This window comes from Drosophila takahashii, chromosome 2L (assembly GCF_030179915.1).
Source record: "Drosophila takahashii strain IR98-3 E-12201 chromosome 2L, DtakHiC1v2, whole genome shotgun sequence".
Taxonomy (NCBI): domain Eukaryota; kingdom Metazoa; phylum Arthropoda; class Insecta; order Diptera; family Drosophilidae; genus Drosophila; species Drosophila takahashii.
In genome coordinates, this window is record NC_091678.1 from 4,670,943 (window position 1) to 4,695,106 (window position 24,164).

Genomic DNA, 24,164 nt, shown 5'->3' on the forward strand with positions numbered 1-24,164 from the left:
TCGCTATCGTTTTATTGCGCATACGCCACGTGTGCCGTTTAAGTACTTACGGAAGTAGGTATATAGCCCCCTATCCACTGCCTCAAGCACGAGCTTGTTAAATTTAAGACTTTGTCTGGAAGTCTGGGAGACTTTAAGGACAAAGTCCTCCAAAAACAGGGCATCTGATAAGTTGGCGACTAAACAAAACGACTCGAGGTCAGCGCTCGATTTCCATTCTCATTTGGAAGAGGGCCAAGACGAAGACCAAGAGCAATTGCCTCCGTCTGAGACGGATTTTGGATTTCGGCCGTGCTTATTTGTACAATAGCCCCGGCGTTTTGTCTTAAAGACCGCAGTTGGTAGGGGACACACAAAAGCCGCAGACTCAGCCCCTAACCACCCACCGTTCGATATTATCATTCCGCCCGACTACGTTATTCAATTATGCAAAAGGCAGCAATAATGCGTGCGGCAACATGAAAATTATGTTTTTAATTTTTTTCGACTACGCCACAAAAACACTGCAAAAGGGTGGGAGGGGGTAAAACAACATTTTGGGACCCAAACAAAATTCACCGACCACGAAACGCATCAAACAACATTAAAAAGTCAGGTCTGCGCTGCAAAAGCCAACACACAGAACAAAAGCACAGAGGGTCGAACAGTGGAACAAAATTCAAATATTTTCTATTAATTTTTAAAAATCAGTAAAGGGGGAATATGAAAAATCCATTAATATATCCAACTAAAATATCAACAGAAAAACCGTTTAAAGTTTACTTTGCAAGAAATGTTGCAAAAACAGCAAGCGAACTACTTTGTTCCCATAAAATTTAATTTATTTCCTGTAAAGCTATTAAATCTCAATAAAGGGCTAGCCAGCTACATTGACCATCCCCACTGTATCCAGTGGAATCCGCAGGCCATCTAACCAGCATCAGCTGGCTAGTAAGTGCCCAGGACATTGGCCAGGACAGCGTTATAGAGAGCAACGAAAGTGGGGACATCAGGAGTCCGGGGCAGCGGCACATAATCAAGAGGGTTTTTTGTGTGTGAGCCAGGGATCCTCTGCAGAGAACCAGCAGCGGGCAACGCACTAAATCGGATTACCCCAGAATTATCCTTGTTGGCATTTATTTTGGCTTTGACGCAGCCAGACCCACATACACGAATAAATACACAGTGGGAGTTGGGATGTTGGGATATCCTGTGGCAGTGGCAACTTGTTTGCTGGCCACTCAACTCCATTCCGCTTTTTTCGGAGACCCTGAAACACACACATCAAAAGAAACAAACACACACAAACAAACACACAAAAAACAAACGAGGGAGAATAAAAATAATGTCAACTTCCGTTCTGCTTAGCCAACTTTTGACGCCAGCCTCTGCTCGATGTTTTAACTTTTCGCTGCTGTTTTGCCCGCTTTCTGTTTACTTTGAATTGCAAATTTTTGTTTGGCCCTTTATATTTTTTATTTTCACTTCATTGCGGAGCATAATGAGCCGCGAGTGCTGCCACAGCCACGGCATGCGTGCCCCATTGTCATTTAGCAGTTTACACGCAGAGAAAATAATAATTAATTAATTAATTTAAATATCAAATATTTCAAAGCTACAATTAATAAAAAAAAATTAAGATAATAAGTCTAATCAAATTTACTGATTATTAAGTTAGTCATTAATAAATTAAACTTATAGCTTAGGTCAGTCTTGTTCTCTGGCTACACTGTGTGTGTATCGGCAGAGCTCCGGCAGAGTAAAAATGCTATGACCACGAGGCAGTCTGTAGTAATATATCAAAATCTTTATGTATCTTAAAAAGTAAAAGTAATTATTTCTTCTTTGGGTAAATTCATGCCTTAAACCCGGACTGTAATCGCACTTTTTCCCACTGCACCTGATGGAGTACGCACTTAAACGTGGCAAGGAGTACATGTACATTGCTCAACCAGAAGGCCCATGCCGCACGGGCGCCACGTAAATCTATTAACACCTCACGTCTGACTGGAGGATAAGCCCGCTATGGCCGCAATCGGGAAAGGAGAAAGGAGAGAGTGGGAAAGCTGGGCCAAAACCACAGCCAATGCCATCGAGCAAGGTGTCCAAGTGCGTGTGTGTGTGCGGTAAATGAAGCGTTTTGGCCAAAACGGCACGTATTCGCAAAAGGCTTCAGCTTCAGCACCTACCCCCTGGGATCCCAGATTTTCCCCACATCAAAAGGCAATCGCTGGCGTAACTTTTTCAACTAATTTACATAGACTTCTACGTGACCATGCAATTTGCATTGGGCCTCAGTCGTGGCTGCAACTTTTAAGCCACGTTCGTCCCGCTAGCTCTTCGATAAGCTAGAACCTTTTCGCCGTCAAACAGTGCGTTTAAAATAAACAAGGTGACGGGGTTTTGCGATGCTGCCACCTTGCCACTTGGCATCAGGTAAAGATTGATTAAGACGTATCTATTGTCGAACACGTTGGCTTGTCCTCGATGTCTTGGCACGTAAAACGGCACCTCCCGAAGTGCTTAAAGCTGAACCATTTTATTCAGCAGGGTTATAAGGGGTATAAATGGGAGTATATACGACCAGGAGATGTCCAACTATTTTTAAGTCAATTTTCGAAATTTGAATAACCTTTTATTATTTTTTAAAATATTCTCTTTAGTAAAATAAAATTATTTTTAACTCCTTAAGTGGTGTTCTTATTCATCTGAATATTTTTCCAAGGTATCAACCCTTCGACGTTTCAATCGGCAGCCATCTTCCACCTTTATGTGCTCCAACATACATATATTTCGTTGCCCGGGTGTTCGTGATAAAATCACATCTATAAACATTAATCGCTCTTTTATGAAGTGTAATAAATTCAGAGTTACGCTCTTGGCCCCTTTCCAAAGCATTAAGCCTCCGAGAACACGAAATAAACCCAAGACTTGGCTTTAGTTTCTCTAAAAATAGCTTTATTCATATTTGATTGGTACCCAGTTTGGTAATTAGTTTCGGTTTTTCGGCTTTAGTTTCTTGTTGCTAGTGTGTGAGTTTTTGAGTTACTTCTCAGTGGCCTTTAGTTTCGAACAACATGAACAAACATTTAATAAATACATTCAGATTATTCTTATATGAATATCATATAACAATCACGGCTTGTTGCTGGAATACCTATTTAAACGATCTAAGCAATATACATTCATATACAGGTAAATAATTATCAATATCATAAACGTTCTATTTTAGAACTAACTTCTCTAGAGACGTGTAAATTTGTTTGGTGTTTGATTTATGCCTAGAATCGAATAAGTAAATAAAAATTAGTAAATAATCTGTACTACATTTTTAATATCAATGAGAGACTCTGTTTATATATATATATATGTATTTTCTATTGGGTTCCAAGTATGTACAAATATTTGCTTTTCTCAGCTACTTGACCCATTGTGTTTCGGACATTCTAACAGAGTTTTTACATTTTCATTGTCATTTCAGCGGTCCAACAATTGTTGAGAGCCCAAGCATAGTTGATCAGCACTTACTTGTTGGCACAACAAATTGATTTACAACGTTAAACAAGTGTTCTGCTCACTTCCTGCCAGTTTAATTGGCAAACAAAAAAAATATTCTTCAATTAATTGCCATTAAATATGCAACACATACCCGCAACCAATGGCCAAAAGTATGCGCACTCCGAATGAAAAATGCATTGAATGGAAAAGTTGTTTTTGCTTTCGAACCCAACCAACTTATGAATTTTCCATATGCTTGGCAGCAGCCGTTTAAAAGCATATTTTAATTTGTAAAAATAAAATTTGTGCAATTTTAATGCGATTTCAATGGAACCGAAAACACAATAAGCACATAATTATTCATTTTGGCGGTGCAATAAATTTGTTTGCCAACAATTGCTTCATTTTACATGCAATATTCGACCCCATGGGCAAATAAGAATTTTAAATGGGAGGAGTATAAATGCTAACTTTAATAATTTAATTGTTAAATTTTTGGTCTCATTTATTAAATAAAAATATTTATTATTATTATTGTGATTAGATCCAACTATTATTTGAAATGAATCCCTTGTGCTGAAATAAATATCCACTTGCTGATTGAAATTCTTTGTTGCCTCCAACATTCACTGAATTTTTAATATTACCATTTGAGAATGGGATATTGATTTGCTATTAAACCATGTTTTTTAAACAGATTGATTTGGTTTATTTGTATTTTCATTGGTCACACGTTGCTCGTTTGTTGCTCGATTATTTGTTCTGATTTTAGGTACTGTGCAGAGTTCACTTTGAAAACCGTGAAATGAACAAACGGAAACCTAGAGACACTTCAATTACACTTCCTTTCGGTTAGATATATGTATATATATTTATGCTTTTGAGTAACACGATTGTTATTGCTTCTGTTTAGCACTTGCCTGGCCAGGCTTTCAACTTAATTACGAAGGCTATATCGTTTTGAACTACCACTAAACTGCCATTTGCTCCCAGCACCCTACTCTATCCCTTGGCCCAGCCTCTAATCTTAATGTTAACTCAGGTGTTATACCATTTTCAGATAATTTACGATGTGTGTGTGTTGGTTTTTGCTTGGGTCTATACAGTGAATACATTTTAATGACCTAAAAGTCTTAACTGGCTTCGTTCCATTAGTTAAACGTCTCTATATCGGTGTCTATATAGTAGATATCCATATCCGTACTGTGTAATTGGTTTTACATTAATATTGTTTATGCAGCATAATTAACTTTGATTATACACATGTCTCTGGGAGGAGTAGAACCATCCAATGCCCTCCTGGCCCAGCCATTGCAATGGCTGTCAATGCATTGACCTTTGATTATGTTACAATGCTAATTGAGTGTTCCGCTCCTCGGCTTAAGATCTAGAATTTCCTCTACGGGTTTGCAGGCTCAACTTAGGCGCTAGTAATTGATATAAGTAGTGGTTGAGTGCGGAGATGGTCACATTGTCGGGGGCTTAGCTCAGCTCGGACTACACACTATCGGCCTGCTCTCAGAGATAGTTGGGCCTGGATACGCAGCAGAGGAGGCTCATGTTCTTGCAGATGTAGTTCTGGCGCCTCTTGGCCTGCCAAGGTCCAGTTGTGTCCAGGGCCGCGTTTCGTTCTGCAAACACCACATGAAAGAGCAAACAATTGGCTTGATTAATTAATGAGTTCGGCGGAAAAAGGAAAGTGTGGGCAGAGGACACTGGAAATAATCAGTGAACGTGTTTAATAAATAATACAAATAATACAAAAATCAATTTAAATGAATGTAGATTTTCATTAAGATCTCTTGGAATATTTATTAACACTTTTAACAATCCTTTATTTTTCCAAAAAAAAAATTACACTGAAAATTATATGTAAAGATTTTTATCCAACACTCAATAAATCTGTAATTGTTTTTTAATTATATGTTACAAAGAGAAAAAGCTCTGTAAGCTTACTTAATAAAACTTGCCATTTCAACTATAAATTTAAGAAAAAATTTAAAAAAAAATTGGAGTTTTTTATCTAAATCTATTTATTTTTTGATTTAATTGATTTATAAATCATTTCCCTATTATTCAAAACACTTTAATGGTAATTAATTTTTTTTTAGAAAAAAATGACACTAAATCTCTGCAGCTATAGACTTTAATAGCCTGTCCTTTTTTTGTGCGCAGCTTTGCCCTTTTTGTGTTGGCTATACAATTTTGTTTGCTCGACGGTCCTTGGCCAAATACCAAAGTGCACGGCAATGGAACTGCAGTCGAGCCACCGAGGCAATGGGCAAAAACCGAAACCGGGAGCCTGCGCAGTCGGAGCAGCAGAACAGCAAAACTCACCCAAGTACGCCTCGTGCTGCGGCATGTACTCCTGCATCTCGGAAAGGAGCACGGCGATGTCCTGGGAGTCTTTGGTGATGCTGCATAATTCCTCCTCGTTGAAGTCGGGCGTAAACTGTTTGCACAACAATATCTGGCTGATGACATTGCCCAGGTTCGAGGGCCCAGCTCGGTTCTCTGCAAGAAACCGAAAAACAGAGAGGCCAGGGGATAATTCAGAGTCAAGTAATAAGCCGCCTCTAAGCCAAGCTGCAGCCCGGTCAAGCTCTTCGGCCAACATTTCCGCATCGTGGCAATAAAATAAACCATTTTGTTTGACTGGGCCGCAGCCACATTTATTTGTTCCATTCATTTTTATGCAAACATTTTCCTTTGACGTTTGCATTCCCGGCTTTTTATTTACTTCCGTTCTCTTACTGCTTCATTAGCTTTTGCGTTTTATTTTTACCGCGCTTTGATGTCTGCCGGAACTTTTTTTGGCCCCAACTTTTCCTAATTTAATGATCAGAAATTTAAAAGTAAAACGAAATATATTATAACTTTGTCAATTATACGGCTGTGTTATCTTGTGGATAGCATAAGCCCTAATGTTTCCACATTTCACTAGTGTCTTAGCTGATACCGGTCCTTTGATTGATTGATGCTGCAATCAATTTCCGATCGCCCATCAGTTTTCATCAGCCATAGTCAAATTAATTACTTAGTAAAACTTTCTGAGCTGCATGCCCCAATGAATTGCAATCTATTCGATCGTCCAATGCGGCGTATGCGCAATATTCATATTTCATCGCGTATGCGAACATGCATGACCAGCATTCAACGTTTGCCATTTTTCTACAGGGTATCAGCGGGGTTTGAGGGTATATTGGTTTTAAAAAGAGCATAAGACATTTGTGAATTAATTTATGAAAACCTTTTTGCACTATCTATAGATACCTATTGCTTAAATTACCATTTTCCTTATTTGGGTATTATTTTTATTATTTATTTTATCTACCTAGAGGGTACTCCATAGTCCTAGCCCCAAACCGAGTAGTTCTTTTGCTTAAACCCTGGAAGGCAATGAATTTTCGCCAGCATGGCAATAATTAAAGGTCCGCATAAAGCTGTCATCGCTTCGGCCCATTCCATCATCACATACTACATACTATCTCTGCCCTGTCAATTTTTCGTATATTTTGGTTTGCAATTATAACAGCCAAACACAGAAAAAAAAATTGCCTGCAATTTTTGAATTTTTTATTGCTTATTCTGCGTTGATGGCGTTTTCATGGCACTGCAGATATTTGTTTGTTTCCATGCTGGGGAAAATGCGGGTGCGTTGTAAATTTGCTGCATCCAAAGGCCCAAAGCCAGAAACTCTGGCTCTGTGGCTCTGTAAATATTTACTCCCCATTCCAAGCAAATTTTCCGGGCGCGTTGACAGTGGAAAAACCAGTGCCAGCACAGTGGTTGTAATTTAAAAATTTATGATCAGCAATTGGCATTTGGCATTTGCGTTCCCATTTGTATTCGACGGCATTTTCCATGGTCAGCCTGGCGACAAATCAGTTCGAAGTTTGGCTCTGCATATTTTTGCGCTCGCACGTGCACATTAAACATGGCTAAAGAATGGCAATCACAGTCTGAATCCGAATCAGAATCGCAACTGCAGTCCCTGGGAGTATGCCAAACAATTGTTGAACGTGCACCGAGTGTCTGCTTTTGAGTGAGGGAATGCTGCTCTGAATGGCAATGTCAAAGAAAGGATATCCTCGTTAGAACCAACTCGGAATGCAGGGAAATAGTTGTGCAGCAATGTCATTAAAGTTTCGAGACGTTAAAAATTTTAATTTAAAGTAATTGCAATTACATTATAAAAATCTTTTCTTAACTAATATATTTTTAAATGTGCCTTTTTTATTTATTTGTTTATTTTCAGGAAAGAAAATTAAATTCATTTGAGACTTCTGCTTATAATAAATTTCATCATCATTTTTTTGTACAAAGCACATACAAATCAGTCGAAATGGTAAACGAAAAAATGAAAAAACGAAAATGAAAAAATGTTATTACGACTTTAAAAATAAAGGCCTCCAATTACTCGTTATTTGCAGTTCCTGGTTAACTTATTATGTGAGTTGTTACACATAGTAAATTTAATAACGACTATATAATGCAATAGGAATGCCTTTGCACACTTTAAACAAATTATGTGCACCGAAACCGAACTCGATTTGCCAAAGTCCTTCGCTGACTTTGACATTTGCTGGCGACTGCAAATTCGCAATGACCCGCAATCGGAGTGGCGACAGCTGAAACATGGTCCCAGTTGGCTGGGTGGAAATGTGGAATAGTGCGTGGGTGTTGCATTAAACTTACCATAATAGCCGGACATATCCATTGGCACGACTTGTATGAGACGATAACTTTTCACAAGTTCACGTAGGAACAACTGGGCCATGTAGAACAGGAGCACCAAGTGCGGGTTGTCGGTGAGGATGCCATCGGCCATGGCGCTGCAAAAAGAAGGCAAAAATAAACCAAATTGAAAGGGTAAAAAACAATGAGAGCATTGCAAGGTAACATGAACATCGGGCTCCGAGTTCTGAGTTCCGAGTGGGTATAAAACTGGAATGCCGCATTGTGTGGGCCGCATTTGTGGCACGCCAAATTGCATGCGGAAATTGTGAAATGAAATTTATATGATTTTATGACATTTCTTTGGGTCGGGAGTGGGGATCGTAAACTGGTGACAAACTAATTCATTTCCGGCAAAGTTTTAAAGGCCACCATCGATTGTTGTGTATGTTTTCAGCTGCTCTTGTCGAGACAGGGATATTTTGTGGAAAGCACATTGCATTTTTTTCAGGACATTTACAACTTTGCTATTGTTGGGAAGCATTGAAAAAATAATTCCTGCTGGCAGCAGTTCAATGTAAAATATTTAAAATAATAACCTCTTCGCATGAAATTTGGTTTGTAACTATTTGTAAACTACTTTTTACATAATTCTAAAGAACGAATAAAGAAGTTTTAAACTGTAAATTTACTTTAATTTACTTTAATATCAAATATTTTTTGGTATTTTCCTTCCCCTATAAAGACATGAATATTATAATTTTACAATCAACAGCTGCAAATAAACACTGAAAATGTATTTATAATTTCCTGATCAGCACCAAAACGACATTTTAATTCAACGAAATTACCATTACGAAAATAACTTATATAGCAGCAGCATTCGCAGCGGCATAATTCATTTAGAAGACACTCAGAATTTACAGTTGGTACGCAAATTGCTGCTTAGTTGACATTAATTTCAGTTTTAGCAGGGCCAGGAACACAGACGGGGCAATTATGAAGGAATCCGGGGGCAGTTGCCGAGTGGGACACAGATATAAATTGCCATAAACATATTTTCAGCTACACGGGAATAAATTCAATTTGTAAATTGCTTTTGCATTGGCCTAAACTCTACGGAGCTGGAAATGAAAAATATGTATTTGGGCCAGGGAGCGAGGTCCTGAAAGTGTTGCCGTGTCTTCTGATTTCACCCTCCACGGCTGGCATTAAAGCAAATAAATTGCAAATTAATCTTTCCCAAGGTGTTTCTGAAAAGGAGTTGGAGCCCGAGAGGATACGGCTTAAAGCGATTTAGATTTGGGCTCCTTGTTCAGGCAAATGTTGGCAACATTTTTGGGGGGAGTGCCTATGGCTCATACGATTAGGGAGAGATTTTAAACTTTAAGATAGATTTAATGCGGAAAATAAACCATTTTTTAATACCCACAAACATAAATATTCTTTCGAATATCTGCACAAATTGCTGAGTTCCCAATAATTCCATACAAATTAGCTGGGCTATCCGCAATTCATAATCATCCGGTTATGACCTTGCCTAATACCCCCATCAATATTTTATTATCACACATCAGCATTTATAGTACATTTTGCTAGGCAAAGAGTGCGACTTTAATGCCTCAAATCGTAATCAAATTAATGCTAAGCGATTTCCTTGAAAAACTGCAAGTTGTAAATGGCAGAGAGCAATGTTTTAATGACTTCCCCCGCCGTTTATCCCATCTTTTCTTGATTGTGGTGCGCGGACATTAACGTGGGTCATTTTCGCCCAGCACAACCCCCACCACCACACCCAGAAAATCGCAATAATAAGTTTGGAGCAACGAAACAAAATCTGCAAAGCATCCGAAAACCCAGAAAGCAAAAAAAATCAAGGCGAATAAAGAGCGAAGGGCAGACCGAAGAAAAAATGGGCAGACCATTGTCAGCAGATGGTCTTGATTACAGCTCGGACGTTATATTCATTTATGGCAAATAACAGTGAAATATTTTTTATTCCCTCGCTAGACCCAAGAAAATGTTGCTGGCGAAATTGTGCAAAATGGTAAAGGGACTGCCGTTCATAAAACGCTTTCGCCTGGGTCTCTCTGCCACTCCAATCGAAGTTATTAACTGCAGCTGTATAAAGCTGTTAAAATTGCCACACTTTACGAGACAGAATTCCTTAAAATGTCTGACGCTACGTGACGAGCTCCTCCTAATTGTGTAACTTTACCCACTTTTCCTTTCTGTTCCTTTCCTTTTTCTGCCTTTCCAGACAGCAGCGCCTGTCTTCAATAATTTCCTGTAATTTTCACAAACATGACCACAGAACATCGCCTGTAAGCTGGGCATCCGCAGACGGGAACAGGGAACCGGCATCAAGTGTCGAAATAATGAACGAAGTAGCCGACAGCGACAATAAAACAATGCAGGCCAGCGAGGACTATGGAAGGCAAAGTATCTTTACAAAAATCATTCAAGCTGCTTGTTTAAAATTCATAAATTTTGGGAATGTAAAATTACTTATGCTCACATAAAATGAATTTATCCTAAATTAAATAGAGATAACCAAATATCAAATTGCAACCAATATTTAATTCATGTAAGTTTAATCAAAGAATTTAAAAAATAAATTAATATATATCCGTATGTTTTAAGAAATGCTATCTTAATTATGTATTTTATTCTTCTATATAGTTTTCAACCCAAATATTTTATAATAAAATAAAAAAAATATGTTTTTCATAATTAAACATTTATCACTTGAATGCCATATTAAATTAGAATGATATTTTAGCAAAGAGCCTTTTTGATAAACTTGGTAAAAACCTCTTTAAGCTAGGATCATAAATTTTTTATATTTTTAAATTAATAAAATGCTCTTAAAACTTTTCTTAAATGTGAAAATTATATAAAGGGTCCTTTCCCACAGTGCAATGTGCCAAGAGCAGTTGCAGGAAACATAAAATTTCCGACACAGCCGCAGACAACGCCATCGACGACGTCTATGGGATTGGATTGGCTTTGATGGCGCTGTCCCCGGAGGTCAGAATCCTTGTGTTATGTTCTCCCTGCGGACTCTGGGCAATTGTCGGATTGTGTTTTCCGTTCAGCAGCGAAGGACGAAGGAGACTGCTAGCAGAAGCAGAAGTCCGAGTAATATTTGCAGCGGAAATGCGTTTAAGCCAACATGACGTGGAATGTCTTTCGGGGATGGGTTTCATGGCAATGGGAGCCAGTCCGGCCCCCGAGGACTCTCTCTGTTGACTAACTTGACTGTCAAAACAGGAGGAACCAAGCGGCTAAAACAAAGGCAGCGCCAGTAATTTAGCAACAACAAACAACTGCACATAACTACAAGGCAAACAGCAGAACAAATGCGAAGTAAGCGCAGGCAAATAGACAGATGGATAGATAACATGAACACGAGCGCAAACACGGCGAAATGGACCGAACGTCGCCTCCAAGGATATATGTGCTCTATAAGATGCACATGGAAAAAATGTAATTAGCTGAGTGAAAGTTGAATTAAATAAAATACAATTCTACTAAAATATCGAAAAAGAAAGTATATATTTTTTGGAGAGACTTTGAAAATATTGTAATTCTTATTTCTTTTAAATTATATGTCATTATCCCTTTGATATTGATTTTCTTTCAGTGTATCTTCAGTACATGTATAAGTGCGAGTTGGACAAACAAGCAGGCAAACAACTATCAGTCACTCAAGGCAGTTGGCAAAGTGCTGCCGCCATCTGAGAATGAGAGTGGAAATGGAGGTGGAATGGAAATGGAAATGGGCATGAGCATGACTCGGGAAAAGCGTCAGCAAGAGTGTCTATTCCAAGGTAGTCTGATAGGTCTGGGCTGATTTTTCTTAGCGCCCCCCTTTTCGAGGGGTTGGGAAAAACACTTGCTTGCCTTGGGTGTCCACAAGGTATCACAACTTTGTCGTCTTGTTTGGCCAACAAGACCACTAAAGTTGAGGCTAAAAGCCAACTTGGCCATATTTGAGTTGTTATTACAAATGTTTGGTTTGTGGTGATCTAACATAAATAGCTAGATATAAAACAGTTTAAGAAGCCATAAAAATAAGTTTTCATTGCATATATGCAAGAGACAAATGTGGTTTAATTTAAGTTTAATCTGGCAGGAGACTTAAATTTAAAGACAGGATACTTGATTTTAAGCCAAGAATATATTAAAAGTTTGCCATCAGGAGTTGGCTTCTATTTTGGTTTATTTGCAATTGAAATTCGTTTTAAAAGCTCTGACTAATATTTTCCCTCTTTAACTTGAGGGGTTTCGCCCAGAGTATGACATATTCCTCATGGCAAAACATCCAACTTAAAGTATTTATTTTCTTTTGGTGTCCTCACTTTCTTTTCTTTCTCCTTTCTCTTTTATGGCACACAGTACTATCGAGTTGTTGTGACTTTGGCTGTCTCACATGGGTCATGCATGTGTTTACAATACACAAAACAGCAACAAACAACGAAACACTGTCACAAAGTTTGGCTCTGTCATTGTCAAGTTGCGACCGAAGTTTTCCCCATTCCATCCATTGCCGGCTTTTCCATTTGCTTTGTTCATTTTTTGAGCATACTTTTTGCTTTATTGAACTTTTGCTTTTACTTTCAATTTAACTTTGAGTTTGAGTCCTCGAGCAGTCTGCTTTTTGCAGCGCTAATTCATTGTCGTCACTCATACGCCATGTGCGCCTATTTGCAAATGCTTCTGAGAGAGAGAGAGAAAAAACGACTCGTTCATTTGTGTCAATAAAGCAAAAATTAATTGAAATCTCCCCGTCAGTATTTTTGTCTCTGGCCTTCTGCCAGCCAATCATCAATTTAACTGTGTCTCTGGTTCCGCTTTTTCTTTACTCTTCATTCTTCTGCACTTTTGCCGACTATCTGCCAATACATATAGAGTGCGAATGGACAAAATGCTGATGCGGATGCTCGTCTCGTTATATTGACATTTCTCCACTCCAGAGTGACATTTAAAGCGTCTGCTCGATAATAAATCACATTGTCATATGCCAGCGTGGTGTGCTTAAAAAGTTCTTCTCGGCAAACAAAAATTTGACAGATACCCCGCACACGTCTGAAATTACAAATATGGTAGATATTGTATAGGGTTTCCCCCCTCAAGATGTTTTGTTAAAAAATAAGATAAGTAAGAAGGCGTTTTTAGGGGTGCGATAATGGCGGCACATGTGTGGCATCCACTTGGGATTTCGTCTTTGAAACATTTTTCGGGGGGCATAAATCAATAAATTGAAGTCGGTAAACAGACAGGCCGTGAAAGTCAACTGGGACGTTAAAGTTTTTTGTGCCTTTCCAGCTGACACGGGACTGGGCTCTCCAGAGTGTAAATCCATATCACATTGATGGCACCTCTTACCACATCGAACAAAATAATTTCCAACCACATTTGTGCAGTTTTCCTTTATTTGCTGCTTTGTTTTGTTATCCCCAAACAAATGAGAAAAACAATTGCACTCACACTCACTCGCTCAGAGGTCCTTTCATCAGGTTTAATGAAAAAAAATTACCCAATATGCTGTGAGCCCCCGAGGCAGCTCGAAAAAATGTTATTAACTTTTGCCGTTTCGTTCGGAGGAGGAGAGTGAGGTGAAGTGCTTTGATAAATTATGCAGCACTTTGAAATTGAATTTCAAACTCAGCCACTAACTCATTTTGGAGAGCATTCCAAGGGTCTTCAATCCGAGTCCAACAAATTGTTATTTATGTTATACCTTCCCCTCCCAATTTGAGTGCAATTAGATTTGCATACATTTCCATAAAGAAGGGACAGACACATGAAGGAAATGCCCCAAATGTCACACACACGTTGCTGTTTATGTTTATGTTAATGCTATCTATCCCTTTAGGGTCTTCCGCTTAGGTGCACTGAAGGAAATTGGGGATATTTCATATGATGGCATACTTTTTTTGTAAAACGACAAATATTTAAAATAAATTTAAACAATTAATATAATGGACTTATTTTGGAGATTATTTTATAATAATAAGTTAGGTGTGAATTTAATTTAAATAAGAAACAAATACATGTCATATTTTATTTTTCCAATTTCTTAAACTGTGTTTAAATATATTTTCGATAAATAAAGTTATAAATATGATAAAAAATAAAAAAATTTTGAATTTAATATAAATAAGAAATAAGTAGGATACGTAATATTTTATTTCAAGTGTTATGATTTTCTTTAACATATGTTTAATTTATATAAATCACCAAATTAATTTTGTTCTCAAATTTTGCTCATTTTCGATAAAGTTATCGATTTTATTCCAGTGCACCTGTGGGAAAGGAGTGAAAGTGGCGCCAACTCACCTCTTGACCTGCGGCATCAGGATCTGGGCGGTGTGCTTGAGTGCCTCCACGCAGGTGCGTCGCAGCTTCCGGATCTTCTCTCGCAGCTCGGGGCAATCCTTGGCCTGGCCCACGTGTATCAGCATATCGCGGAATAGCGCCACATGGCTGTTGATCTCCACGATGAGCTGGAATCACAGAGGGAGAAGCTGGTATCAGGGTCATCGGCGGCAACTGATGCTTAATTTATGCGAAAGCTCTATTAGGCCCGGCACATAGCACATTACATATTTTAATTTATGCACAACCCCATCCGAGGTCCGCAGGCAGCAGAAGCAGCAGCCTAAGAATATATATGTATACATATTTGTTTGCCCAACTGGCTGGCAGCAAAATTTCTGGGAAAATTCTCTGGCCAGATAAAACTGAGCCGGATTCTGTTGTTGTTGATGCTGCTGCCGTTTTACGGCTCATTGCCGAAATGGAGGGCGGCAAATGAATCGAGCAATCGAGACCTAATTCCTTTGCCGACGCCATCGCCTTTTGCCTGCGGCCGAATCAGGCTCATAAAAATTAAAATGCCTGAAATGCAAGGGATTATTCGAGCTCATTTTTATGGCTTTCGGGTTGGCCAGCCCTTTTTGAGGGCCGAAGAAGGGTCAAGCTGTTGCTGAAAAGTATATTAAGTCAATTATTATTGACTGTACTCCTTATTCTTGGCTTTAGGTTAATTTGATGGGTTTAAATATAGAACAGTATGGAATGCTTTGATAAGTCAATTAGGGGTTCGACAACAGGACGCCAAATAATGCAAGATTTTATTAATTAGAAGTTTCATAGTTTTAAATAAAATATTTATATTTTAATTATAACCAATTTAAAATTTACATTTTCCCTTAGCCTTTCCAATTTCAATTAAAATTTGATTTTATTTTACCATCTCCGCCAAGAAAGTTTTACCGTCAGTCGCTAAGCTTAATTTTCCGCGTAATTCCCGCACAAAAACGAACCAATGCCGCAAATCCACGTGCACACACATGCGAGCGGCACGTTTAAATATTAATGGTTGACTTTGGCAACCTCATTTTCCGACCGACCTTCCAACAACCCCCCGCCCACCAAAATCCACGCCCCTCCATCTGGTCGCGCACTTCATTTAAAACGCGGCGTATGCGTAATTTTAATAATCCTCGAAAGTCTGAAACGCCCCCGGCGAATGCAAAGTGAATTCTGTGGCTTGACTCAATTTGGGACGACAGCTGTGCGATGTGAAGACTGTGCCGATTAGGAAGTCTAAGGGGAGGCTGGAAGATTTACAGCTTTATGAAATATATGCATGATTAGTCATATTGATGGCATCGGCTTGACAATGCCGAGCACACAGACACTGGAACACAGAAAAGAGGGCGGCCGAGGAGCAGGGCGGGGCACTTAGCCAAATTGCTTATTGAATGTGCTGCGAGTACGAGATTCGCCCCCAGAAACTTTCCCTCAAAAAACCAGGGAGAGCCTAGGGGCGGGATCATGGTTTTGTAATCATTCCTCTTAGCCTCTGAGCATAGGCAAAACTTTTCCACCATCAGCTGTTGCTGCCCCCCAGCCCCCCTTTCGTTGGCAAATTTATTGGATTCATTGTTTTTGGAACCCAGCTTTGTTTGCCCCAGTTGCTTGTGATATTGACAGGAACAAGGCAGGGTCGATTGCTGAATGCGGATTCATTTCAGGCACAAATTTTGCCATCTCATGAAAATGGGTTTCTAAAAAGGGTTGAGTAAAGATTACACAAGGTATTTATGTAATGCATCAAAGGGTAAGCTTCAAATTCAATCCATAAGTAAATATTTATTCTTTCTTTTATATATATTAAATATAGGGGGTGCCACAGAAATTGCTAAAAGTATCCACACTCAGAAAAAAAATCGCCCTGAATTTTAGAAAATCGCCATACTTTTTAAGCCAAAGGCAGCTCGCCTTGCCTTTTAGAAAAAATATTTCTAAAAATTAGAAAAAAAATTTCTTAAATTTAGGGTTAGTTTTTGCAAAATTGAATAAGAAGAAGAAAAAAAAAATCGGGGAATCGGGAGTTATGCCGACTGGGTGGAGTCTGTCGGTGTGGGGTGTTGTTGTTGGGGTTCTCGTTTCTCAACTTATTTTTCTCTCCTCTATTTAAACACATGGATGACGTCACGATGCTTGTACACAAACACACTTTTAATCTTTAATTGTAACTGAAATAATAACTGAAATTATTATATTATTTATTAATGATAAACATAAAAATCAAATAACTTACTATCTTGAGGAAAACATTTTGGTCGCTCGCGGGATTCGAACCCCTTACCTCACATGTTGCAGTCAAACACTCTACTAGCTGCGCCAGGGAAGCATCACGAGAGGCGCTGTACAAAGTACTTTCTCATTCTGTTCTCTTGGGTTCTAGGTTTATACTCTTATTTATCCATTATGTGTGTGTTAGCTTACCTAAATCCTTATTTGTATTAAAGTATACATTTTAATGCGCAAAAAAAAAAAAAAAAAAGACGCAAAAAATGTCCGCCTCGACGTGGGATCGAACACACGCTTCCGAATATAAGCGTAGAAAACAAATAATCCGCTCGCATTAGACCCCTAGGCTACCGATTGGGCCAATTTTCTAAAATGTAAGGCGATTTTTTCTTAGTTTGAAAGAAAAATTTCTGAATAACAGAAAATTTTTCTAAAAGTGGATAACAAGAGGAGTTGATCTAATCAGGGTAAGTTTTTCTTATTATTTAGAAAAATATTTCTGAAAAATAGAAATATTTTCTGAATTTCAAGGCGATTTTCAAAGTATGGCGATTTTCTAAAATTTAGGGCGATTTTTTTTCTGAGTGCAGTCATTAAATAAATTAATAAAATAAAAATAAAGGATATAAAGTATATTGTTGCATACTTTTAGACACCTATTTTGACATTTAAAAGTGATTTTAAAAACCTAGCTATTTCTGTGGCACCCCCAATAATTTAATTCTTTATTTTTAGCACACATCTTCCCTCCAATAGTGTATTCCTATATGACCCGAAACCAGTATCCCTAAACTGTTTCATTAAATACTTTAATAAGACATAGCTCATTGGGGACCCCACAGAATCCCCTCGCCGTAGCTACCTAATTATTTGGGTTTTTTCACCTGTCCGCCAAGGACAGTGAGTCCCATAAAACACTAGCAAGTGTGGCACAGGTATAAGCTCATAAAAGCCACACGCATAAATTTTATATGACGCTTAAATCTCGGCAGATATAAAGAGACAAAGCAGGGCTTTTGGGTGAGAAGGTGGAAAGGTTGAAAGGCGGGGAGGAGGGAGTTTGAGGGGCTTTTGGCCCAGTCGGAATGGCATTGCAAAAAGTTCATGCAGCTCATGCAAATCCCAAACGTAAACGCCTGTCGTCTTCGTCCTGCGGCAAAGGTCCTTGGGCTGGCATAAAAAGGGACAGCCGAGGGCAGTGCTAAACCAGAGTCAAGTCCCAGTGCAAAAACAGAAAATAATACAGATGCGAGAAAAAAGCGGGGCACATTTCTGAAATTACCTGACCACACACACACACAGTTACCCATATGAGGGAAATTCATTTGTATAAGACTGGGTATCCTGTATACACATTCAATTCCCCCGCCGCAGTTGGCGCTTCATTTGGTCAGTAATGAGAGCAGTGCCTCCTAAAAAGTGTGCTACAAAAGATGTGCCGCCACATGATGTGGCGTGTAGAATAATAACAAGTCGGAGGAGAAATCCCCCATTCCGTGTGAATATGCATATTCATGCGGAACTGGACTGGCCATGTTGTTCTATTATTCTCCTACTGGCAACCACTTTGAACCACTTTTACGTCAACAGTTGAGGCGGAAAATTGAAAAACATCTGCTGCGAATTTAATGCAACAAAAGCAAGTGAAAGCAAGAAATGCACGCGTTCTACGTGCCACATGCCATATGCTAAATACACTGAAAGATGAATAAGGTACTTAAGCATAAAGCAAATTTCAAAATCACAGATGGCAAATGCGTTTTGAAATCAATAAAAAAGGTGCCAAATAGTATGCACTAAAATGTATTGAGGATGTCAGACAGAAATATTTCACTGCATACTTTTAGTCACCTTCATAATTATAATTTCTTTAATCCAAATTAATTTAAAGTGCCCTAATTTTTTCCCAGTGCACCTACGTGCTGTGGCTGCCGTAGGAAAACACAATTGCACTCCCGCTCTCGTTGGCCAAATGTGTAAATCAGCAAAAACGCAAATGCCACAACGCCAAGAACAAGACAAAGAAAGCCCGCGGGGAGGAGATGAGATAAGATGGTTGGTGTGGGTGTGCGTGTGGGTGTGGGTGGTAGGGGGTGGTTGGGTGACAGGGTAAAGAACGAAACTAACAAACAAAAGAAAGCGACGACGACAAGTACGACTGAATCTAGACAAAGTGAAAGCGGAAATTAAAATTGCAATACAAAAAAGAGGAACCAACAAAGACAAAGCCAGACAGCACTCGTAATGAAGAGAGTGTATGGGCGTTAGAATATGTAAAAGAGTGTTTTTGATACATTTAAGAATGCATTTGCCCAGGGCCATGGAATGACAATGTCCACTGCCTGGCATAACTCTGAGACCCACACTTCACAAATTAATAATACAAAAAAAAGCTTTTCAGAATTACAAAAATTTTAAGCTACATTTTTTAAAAGATAAAAATTTTACTTTTTAATTTGAGCCTTTCAGAATTATAATTATTTACATTCCCACAAAGAGTAGAAGATTTCCTTAAAGGCTCCCTTTCAGTTCATTTAATTTAATTTACTTTATTTCCAATTATTTTTATTTAATGAAATACTATTGGCACTTATACTCGTAACGTTTTATAAAGCCATTTTGGATGTGGATATAAGACTACTAAAATGTAGTTTTTCGAAAAACATTAAGAAACACCATTAAGCTTTTATGTTTAAACATTACAATAATATTTTCCCCTTTCACCACATGTGCAGTATGTTTGTGTTAGGATAAGATAATATTCATTTTCCTTTTTTTCATTTTGCGCAAAACTACAGATGTACTCCTTTTGGCCAATAAATATCACGCGCCATTTGCAACACGAGCTGCAAAAACTTTGATAACGCGCTGCTGCTAATGCGCTTTCCACATCCACATCTGTTGATGTCCAGAAAAGGCCACGCCCACAAGGAACAATTACCAGTATACTGGGGCAAAACTAACAGAGTGCAGTGCCAAAACGCATTAGCCGGCGAACCAACAAGTTGAACTGTAGAATAATTACAATCGAACTGGCAGGAACGTCAAAAGGGGGGGGCATCGGGCAATCGCAGGAAGCAGCCAACTAGCCAACTGTCCATTCAACAGTCGACCTTTGACCCAACTCTCCACTTCCTCCTGTCGCCTGCATCAACTCCCACTTCCCCCTTCAGTCAAACAAAGGTTCGTTACAGTGTATGAATGTCGGACATCGTTTTGAAATCGGCTTACAGAGAGAGAAATTTACCTAAGAAGCAATTGAGGCTGATTTTTTTTAAAAAGATGCAAGGAATAATCCGTTTAAAAGACTTTAACTTTTCAATTTTACGTGTAATTATGCTTAAATTATATTGTTTTATAGCGTTAAAATAAATGTTTATTTTATTCTAGAAAAAATGCAATATAATTCTAGTAGTTCCAATTTGTGAACCCAACAAGAACCCATCAAAAAGTAAGTTTCATAAAGGATCGTAAATAATTTGTAAAATATCTTTAAATTAAAAAGAAATCAACTTTGCAGAGGGTAGCAGAGGATATACAAATTTTAATATAATTCAAAATATGGTTACACTTAAAAGTATACTTTAGAAGATACATTTCCAAATTAAATTTCCAGCTTTAATTAAGGTATTTTGCTCAGTGCATTACAGCTCGGCAGCAACTTGCAGCAAGAGGCGGCAGCAAAAACAACACAATGCCGCAGATGTGCAACACACACGGCCAATATCGAATGGACCCATGTGAGGGTTGTGTGGGGGACAAGAGGGATGTGTGTTGCACCCAATGGTGTGTTGGTGTGAGCCACAAAGCCCCACTCGGCCAGCGGCAACAATAAAAGAAGAGAAGTGTCTAGAACAACCATCGAATCGCAGCTGCAGCAACGTGACGGTGATGAGAGCTCCTAACCCCCTGATTCCCTGATCCCCCGACCCCTCTGAACACGACTCCTGATGCCGCAGAAAGCAATTTGGATTGGACGGCATGCCTCTGGTTAGATCACATGCAGTTTCTTTGAGGTTTCCCAATTGGTTGCCATCGAAATGGAATTTTGCGTAGAGATCAATTTTTGTTTAAATTATCCTTGATAGAATTAAAATGTGTTGTAGTACACAATTATCCTGATAATATTTAAATAGAAATAAAATATTAATTAATCCGTAAAAATACCTAAAATATTTTTATATGGAATTTTAAAGCTCTACTCCTTAAAGACCTCCTCTTCATCTTCAACTAAACTCAGCCTTTCCATTTTGAAAGAAAACTCCCATCTAGTCGGCAATTGCATCGGCCATTCGGGTCATTTGCGTAAGTGATAACAAAAACTTGTAATCCGCAAAATCGATAAGATGCTAGCCCAGAACGAGACGGACTTTTATTTGCTCCTTGACGAGGAGTGGGACCATAGTGGTTTCAATGGCCTGCGATTACGACGATGGGATTCGGATAGGTATAGAAATAGGGATAGGGATTGCGGGGCCCAAATGGTCGGAGTGTGTGCTGAGCTGCTCGGTTTACATTATCAATCAAGCAGACTGACAATCGACGGATACCTTTCGACCATATTGAGAGTGACACAGGGCGGGTGAGTCCTGTGTGCGAAGGCCTTGAACAGGATCCTTTGTTTAGGCAGGGCCATTTTATTGCGCAACTTCCTGGGGCAGCCCCGAAATTTATTTGGCCTTCAAACCCCACACACACACACTCGGTATCTCTCACGCAGGAGAGACAAATGTTCGCCGCTAAAGTTAAGTAGAAGTTTTCAGTTTTTATTGAGGTCCTGCGGTTCCAGGCCCCCTTGAATGCCAGGGGCCAAGAGCTAAGAGCCGAACCGACAAGCCAGCAAGCCCAATGACAGGGTCGACTAAATGTCTACACAAACATGCCATACATTATTCCGAAATTAATGAAGACATATTGGCGGCTGTTGAGTGTGGGAGTGCTCGTTTAATGAAAATTGGTTGTAGTTCTTTTTTGGCACGCACTTTTCCGGCTCGGTCCGTGGAAAACTGCAGTGGCCAAACCCGAAATTATTATTTCCACTCTAGTCCAAGACAGCAAGCCATTTTTCTTGAACAAAAACGGGAGGACCGAGAAGTCTTTTCTCATCAACGCCAGTCAATCTCCCGTTCCGAAGAGTGTTTTTTAAAGCAAAAACATGCTGAGACACTGGGAAAAATGTGGGACTAAAAATAATAGTCAAATATTTTTTGCTAAAAAAATTTAGAACTATTTTGATTCATTATAAAACACAGTTTTTATTTATTTTTTCAAATATTTGAAATCAAAATGTTTTGTCTTATTTTAACTCAATTTATATTTTGGTTTGATAAAATATTTTCTTTATAAACACGGTTTTAAGAACAGCTGTATAAATGTTTTAAAAATATTATTTGCAGTGCAAAAGGCGTAGTTTGGAATGGGCGTGGGTCTGTGCGTGCCCTGTGAAAGGAGAGCTGCCTCGTATAAAAGTGCTTCATTACTTTGCGCAACAGCTCGCGAGAATATAATGAATGGCAATAAACGTGTTTCACATTTTCCTTTTCGCTGCCACTCTGCCCGCTTTTCCCCCCGCTTTTTTACAAAAACATTTTTCATTTTGCTGCTAGACAACTTTTGTGTATGGTCAAGAGAGCCACGTTCGCTTTTTCTATCCCCGCCGCCCCCGCCAAACCCACTTTCACTTAATGCAATCCTTTCAATAATTTCCATCAGCTGTTAATGCAGTGTGGGTGGTCTGCTTTTAACTAACCTCCTTCACATGCTAGCCATAAACTTGTTTTCCACTCAATCCTGTTATTATTATTCTGGGCCGGATGCTGACCAGCTGCACTGTGGAAAATCGCAGCTAACTTCGCCCTAATTGAAGGCCATGTCAATTAGTTGATTTTCCCGCGATGCATTTCCTGCAGCGCACTTTACGGCGCCAACTTAAGGTGGCTTTGCAGTTCTAAGCTCTCCCTCGCAATTTTCCAACGGATTAAACTGTGCATTCGGAATTGGGATTCATTAGTGCTCGTCTTTACTTTACTTGCCGAAAGGCGAGTCGGCACTTCTTGGAAAGGTCACACAGCCGGAATTCTTTGGAAAAAATAAATGCAATTTGGCAATCGTTTGAGGTTTGCAAGTTTCGGAACAAGCTAAATTGGTTTCAGTTTTTGCTTGAATTTATCTTTTCAAATGCAATCAAGCGTTTCGGCTTTGACTACGGAAAGCAAAGTTATTGATGCCATCAGAAAAACTAGAGAGTTTGGTCTTTTGATATTAAAGCGATATTTGCCTACAGACAAGAATTTAGATTTTAGCTTATTCGGAGATTTTTAAATCATTGCAGCCTAAAAACTTTAAAGATTATTTTCTTGGCCGGCGGTCTTGCGATTTGTTAGAGTTTTAAGCTTGGAATAGGATTAATTTGCTATAAAAAGCAATCAGATGTCATTTAATGAGAAATATTTTATAGCTCAAGGTTATTTAAATAATAATAAATTTAGAGATGGTTTTAAAAGATCCACGGCGGTCTAAATTTAAGTTAAGTATTTCTGTAATATTTTTGGGAACTTACCGTATTCAGGTTGGTGATCTTGTCCAGTTCCACGGCCGTACTGCCGCGATGGTGGTGCAGGTGGTGCAGATGGTGAGTTGTCAACATGTTGTTCGTTGGTGTTGCTCTTGCCGTTGTTGTTGCTGCTGTTGGTCTAGATGTTGCTGCCGCATTCAATCGAACATGGCTCACAAGTCACAGATATCCGCTATTTGTTCTCGAAATCGCGGCAAGCCATCAAGGCGGCCGCTCAGCTCGCAAATTGCAAATTGGCAAATGCAAATGGATGCACTTAGCTTCGCTTATTTCCAATCACCTCGCCTGGATTGCTGACCATCTGCGGAAGCGGGACAAATAACATAGAGTGAGATTGAGTGGGTTGGAGATCAAATTGCATATATGCAAAATCCGGCGACACCGGGAACGCGTTGTCACGCTTTTCCGGAATCGCCGGAAAAGCGGAAGGTGGAGAGAATTGGGATGTGGCATCGTCGATTTCCGGCACGTCACTTCACCATCGTCGCCGCAATCGATTCGATTCAGACGGGGATTTTAGTTTCGCATTTTTTGCCATGCCATCGATTTTTGTTTGTGGCTCTGCTTGTTTTTTTTTTCTTGCTTGCCCCTCAGGCACAAAACAACAATCACACCGGATGCGACAGTTGGCAACCGAACGCTCTTGGCTTTTTCGGCGTTAACACTTCATTTGGCTTTGAGTGGCGGAATTGGCTATTCTAGGTGGCCACAAACTTGTATCCACTTAACCCCTGCCCTCGCCCTCGGCACCCCTCGATGCGCACAAATAAACAAGCAGTCAACAAAGGTCGAGCCCGAGTCGAGCGAAATGAAATTAAATTCAACT

General features: G+C 39.2%; 1 protein-coding gene across 1 annotated transcript in view; it reads right to left on the bottom strand.

Annotated features, from left to right (window-relative positions):
* Positions 1-2,915: 2,915 nt before the first annotated feature.
* Positions 2,916-24,164, bottom strand: part of dcma (decima) — a 34,109-nt gene continuing 12,860 nt past the window's right edge. The window contains exons 2-6 of the mRNA XM_044394880.2: positions 23,324-23,639; positions 14,500-14,666; positions 8,176-8,312; positions 5,815-5,991; positions 2,916-5,108 (exon numbers count right to left, since the gene is read on the bottom strand). Of these exons, the coding sequence (XP_044250815.1) occupies positions 4,996-5,108; positions 5,815-5,991; positions 8,176-8,312; positions 14,500-14,666; positions 23,324-23,410 (681 nt within the window). The 5' untranslated portion in view covers positions 23,411-23,639 and the 3' untranslated portion in view covers positions 2,916-4,995. The remainder of the gene's footprint in view (positions 5,109-5,814; positions 5,992-8,175; positions 8,313-14,499; positions 14,667-23,323; positions 23,640-24,164) is intronic.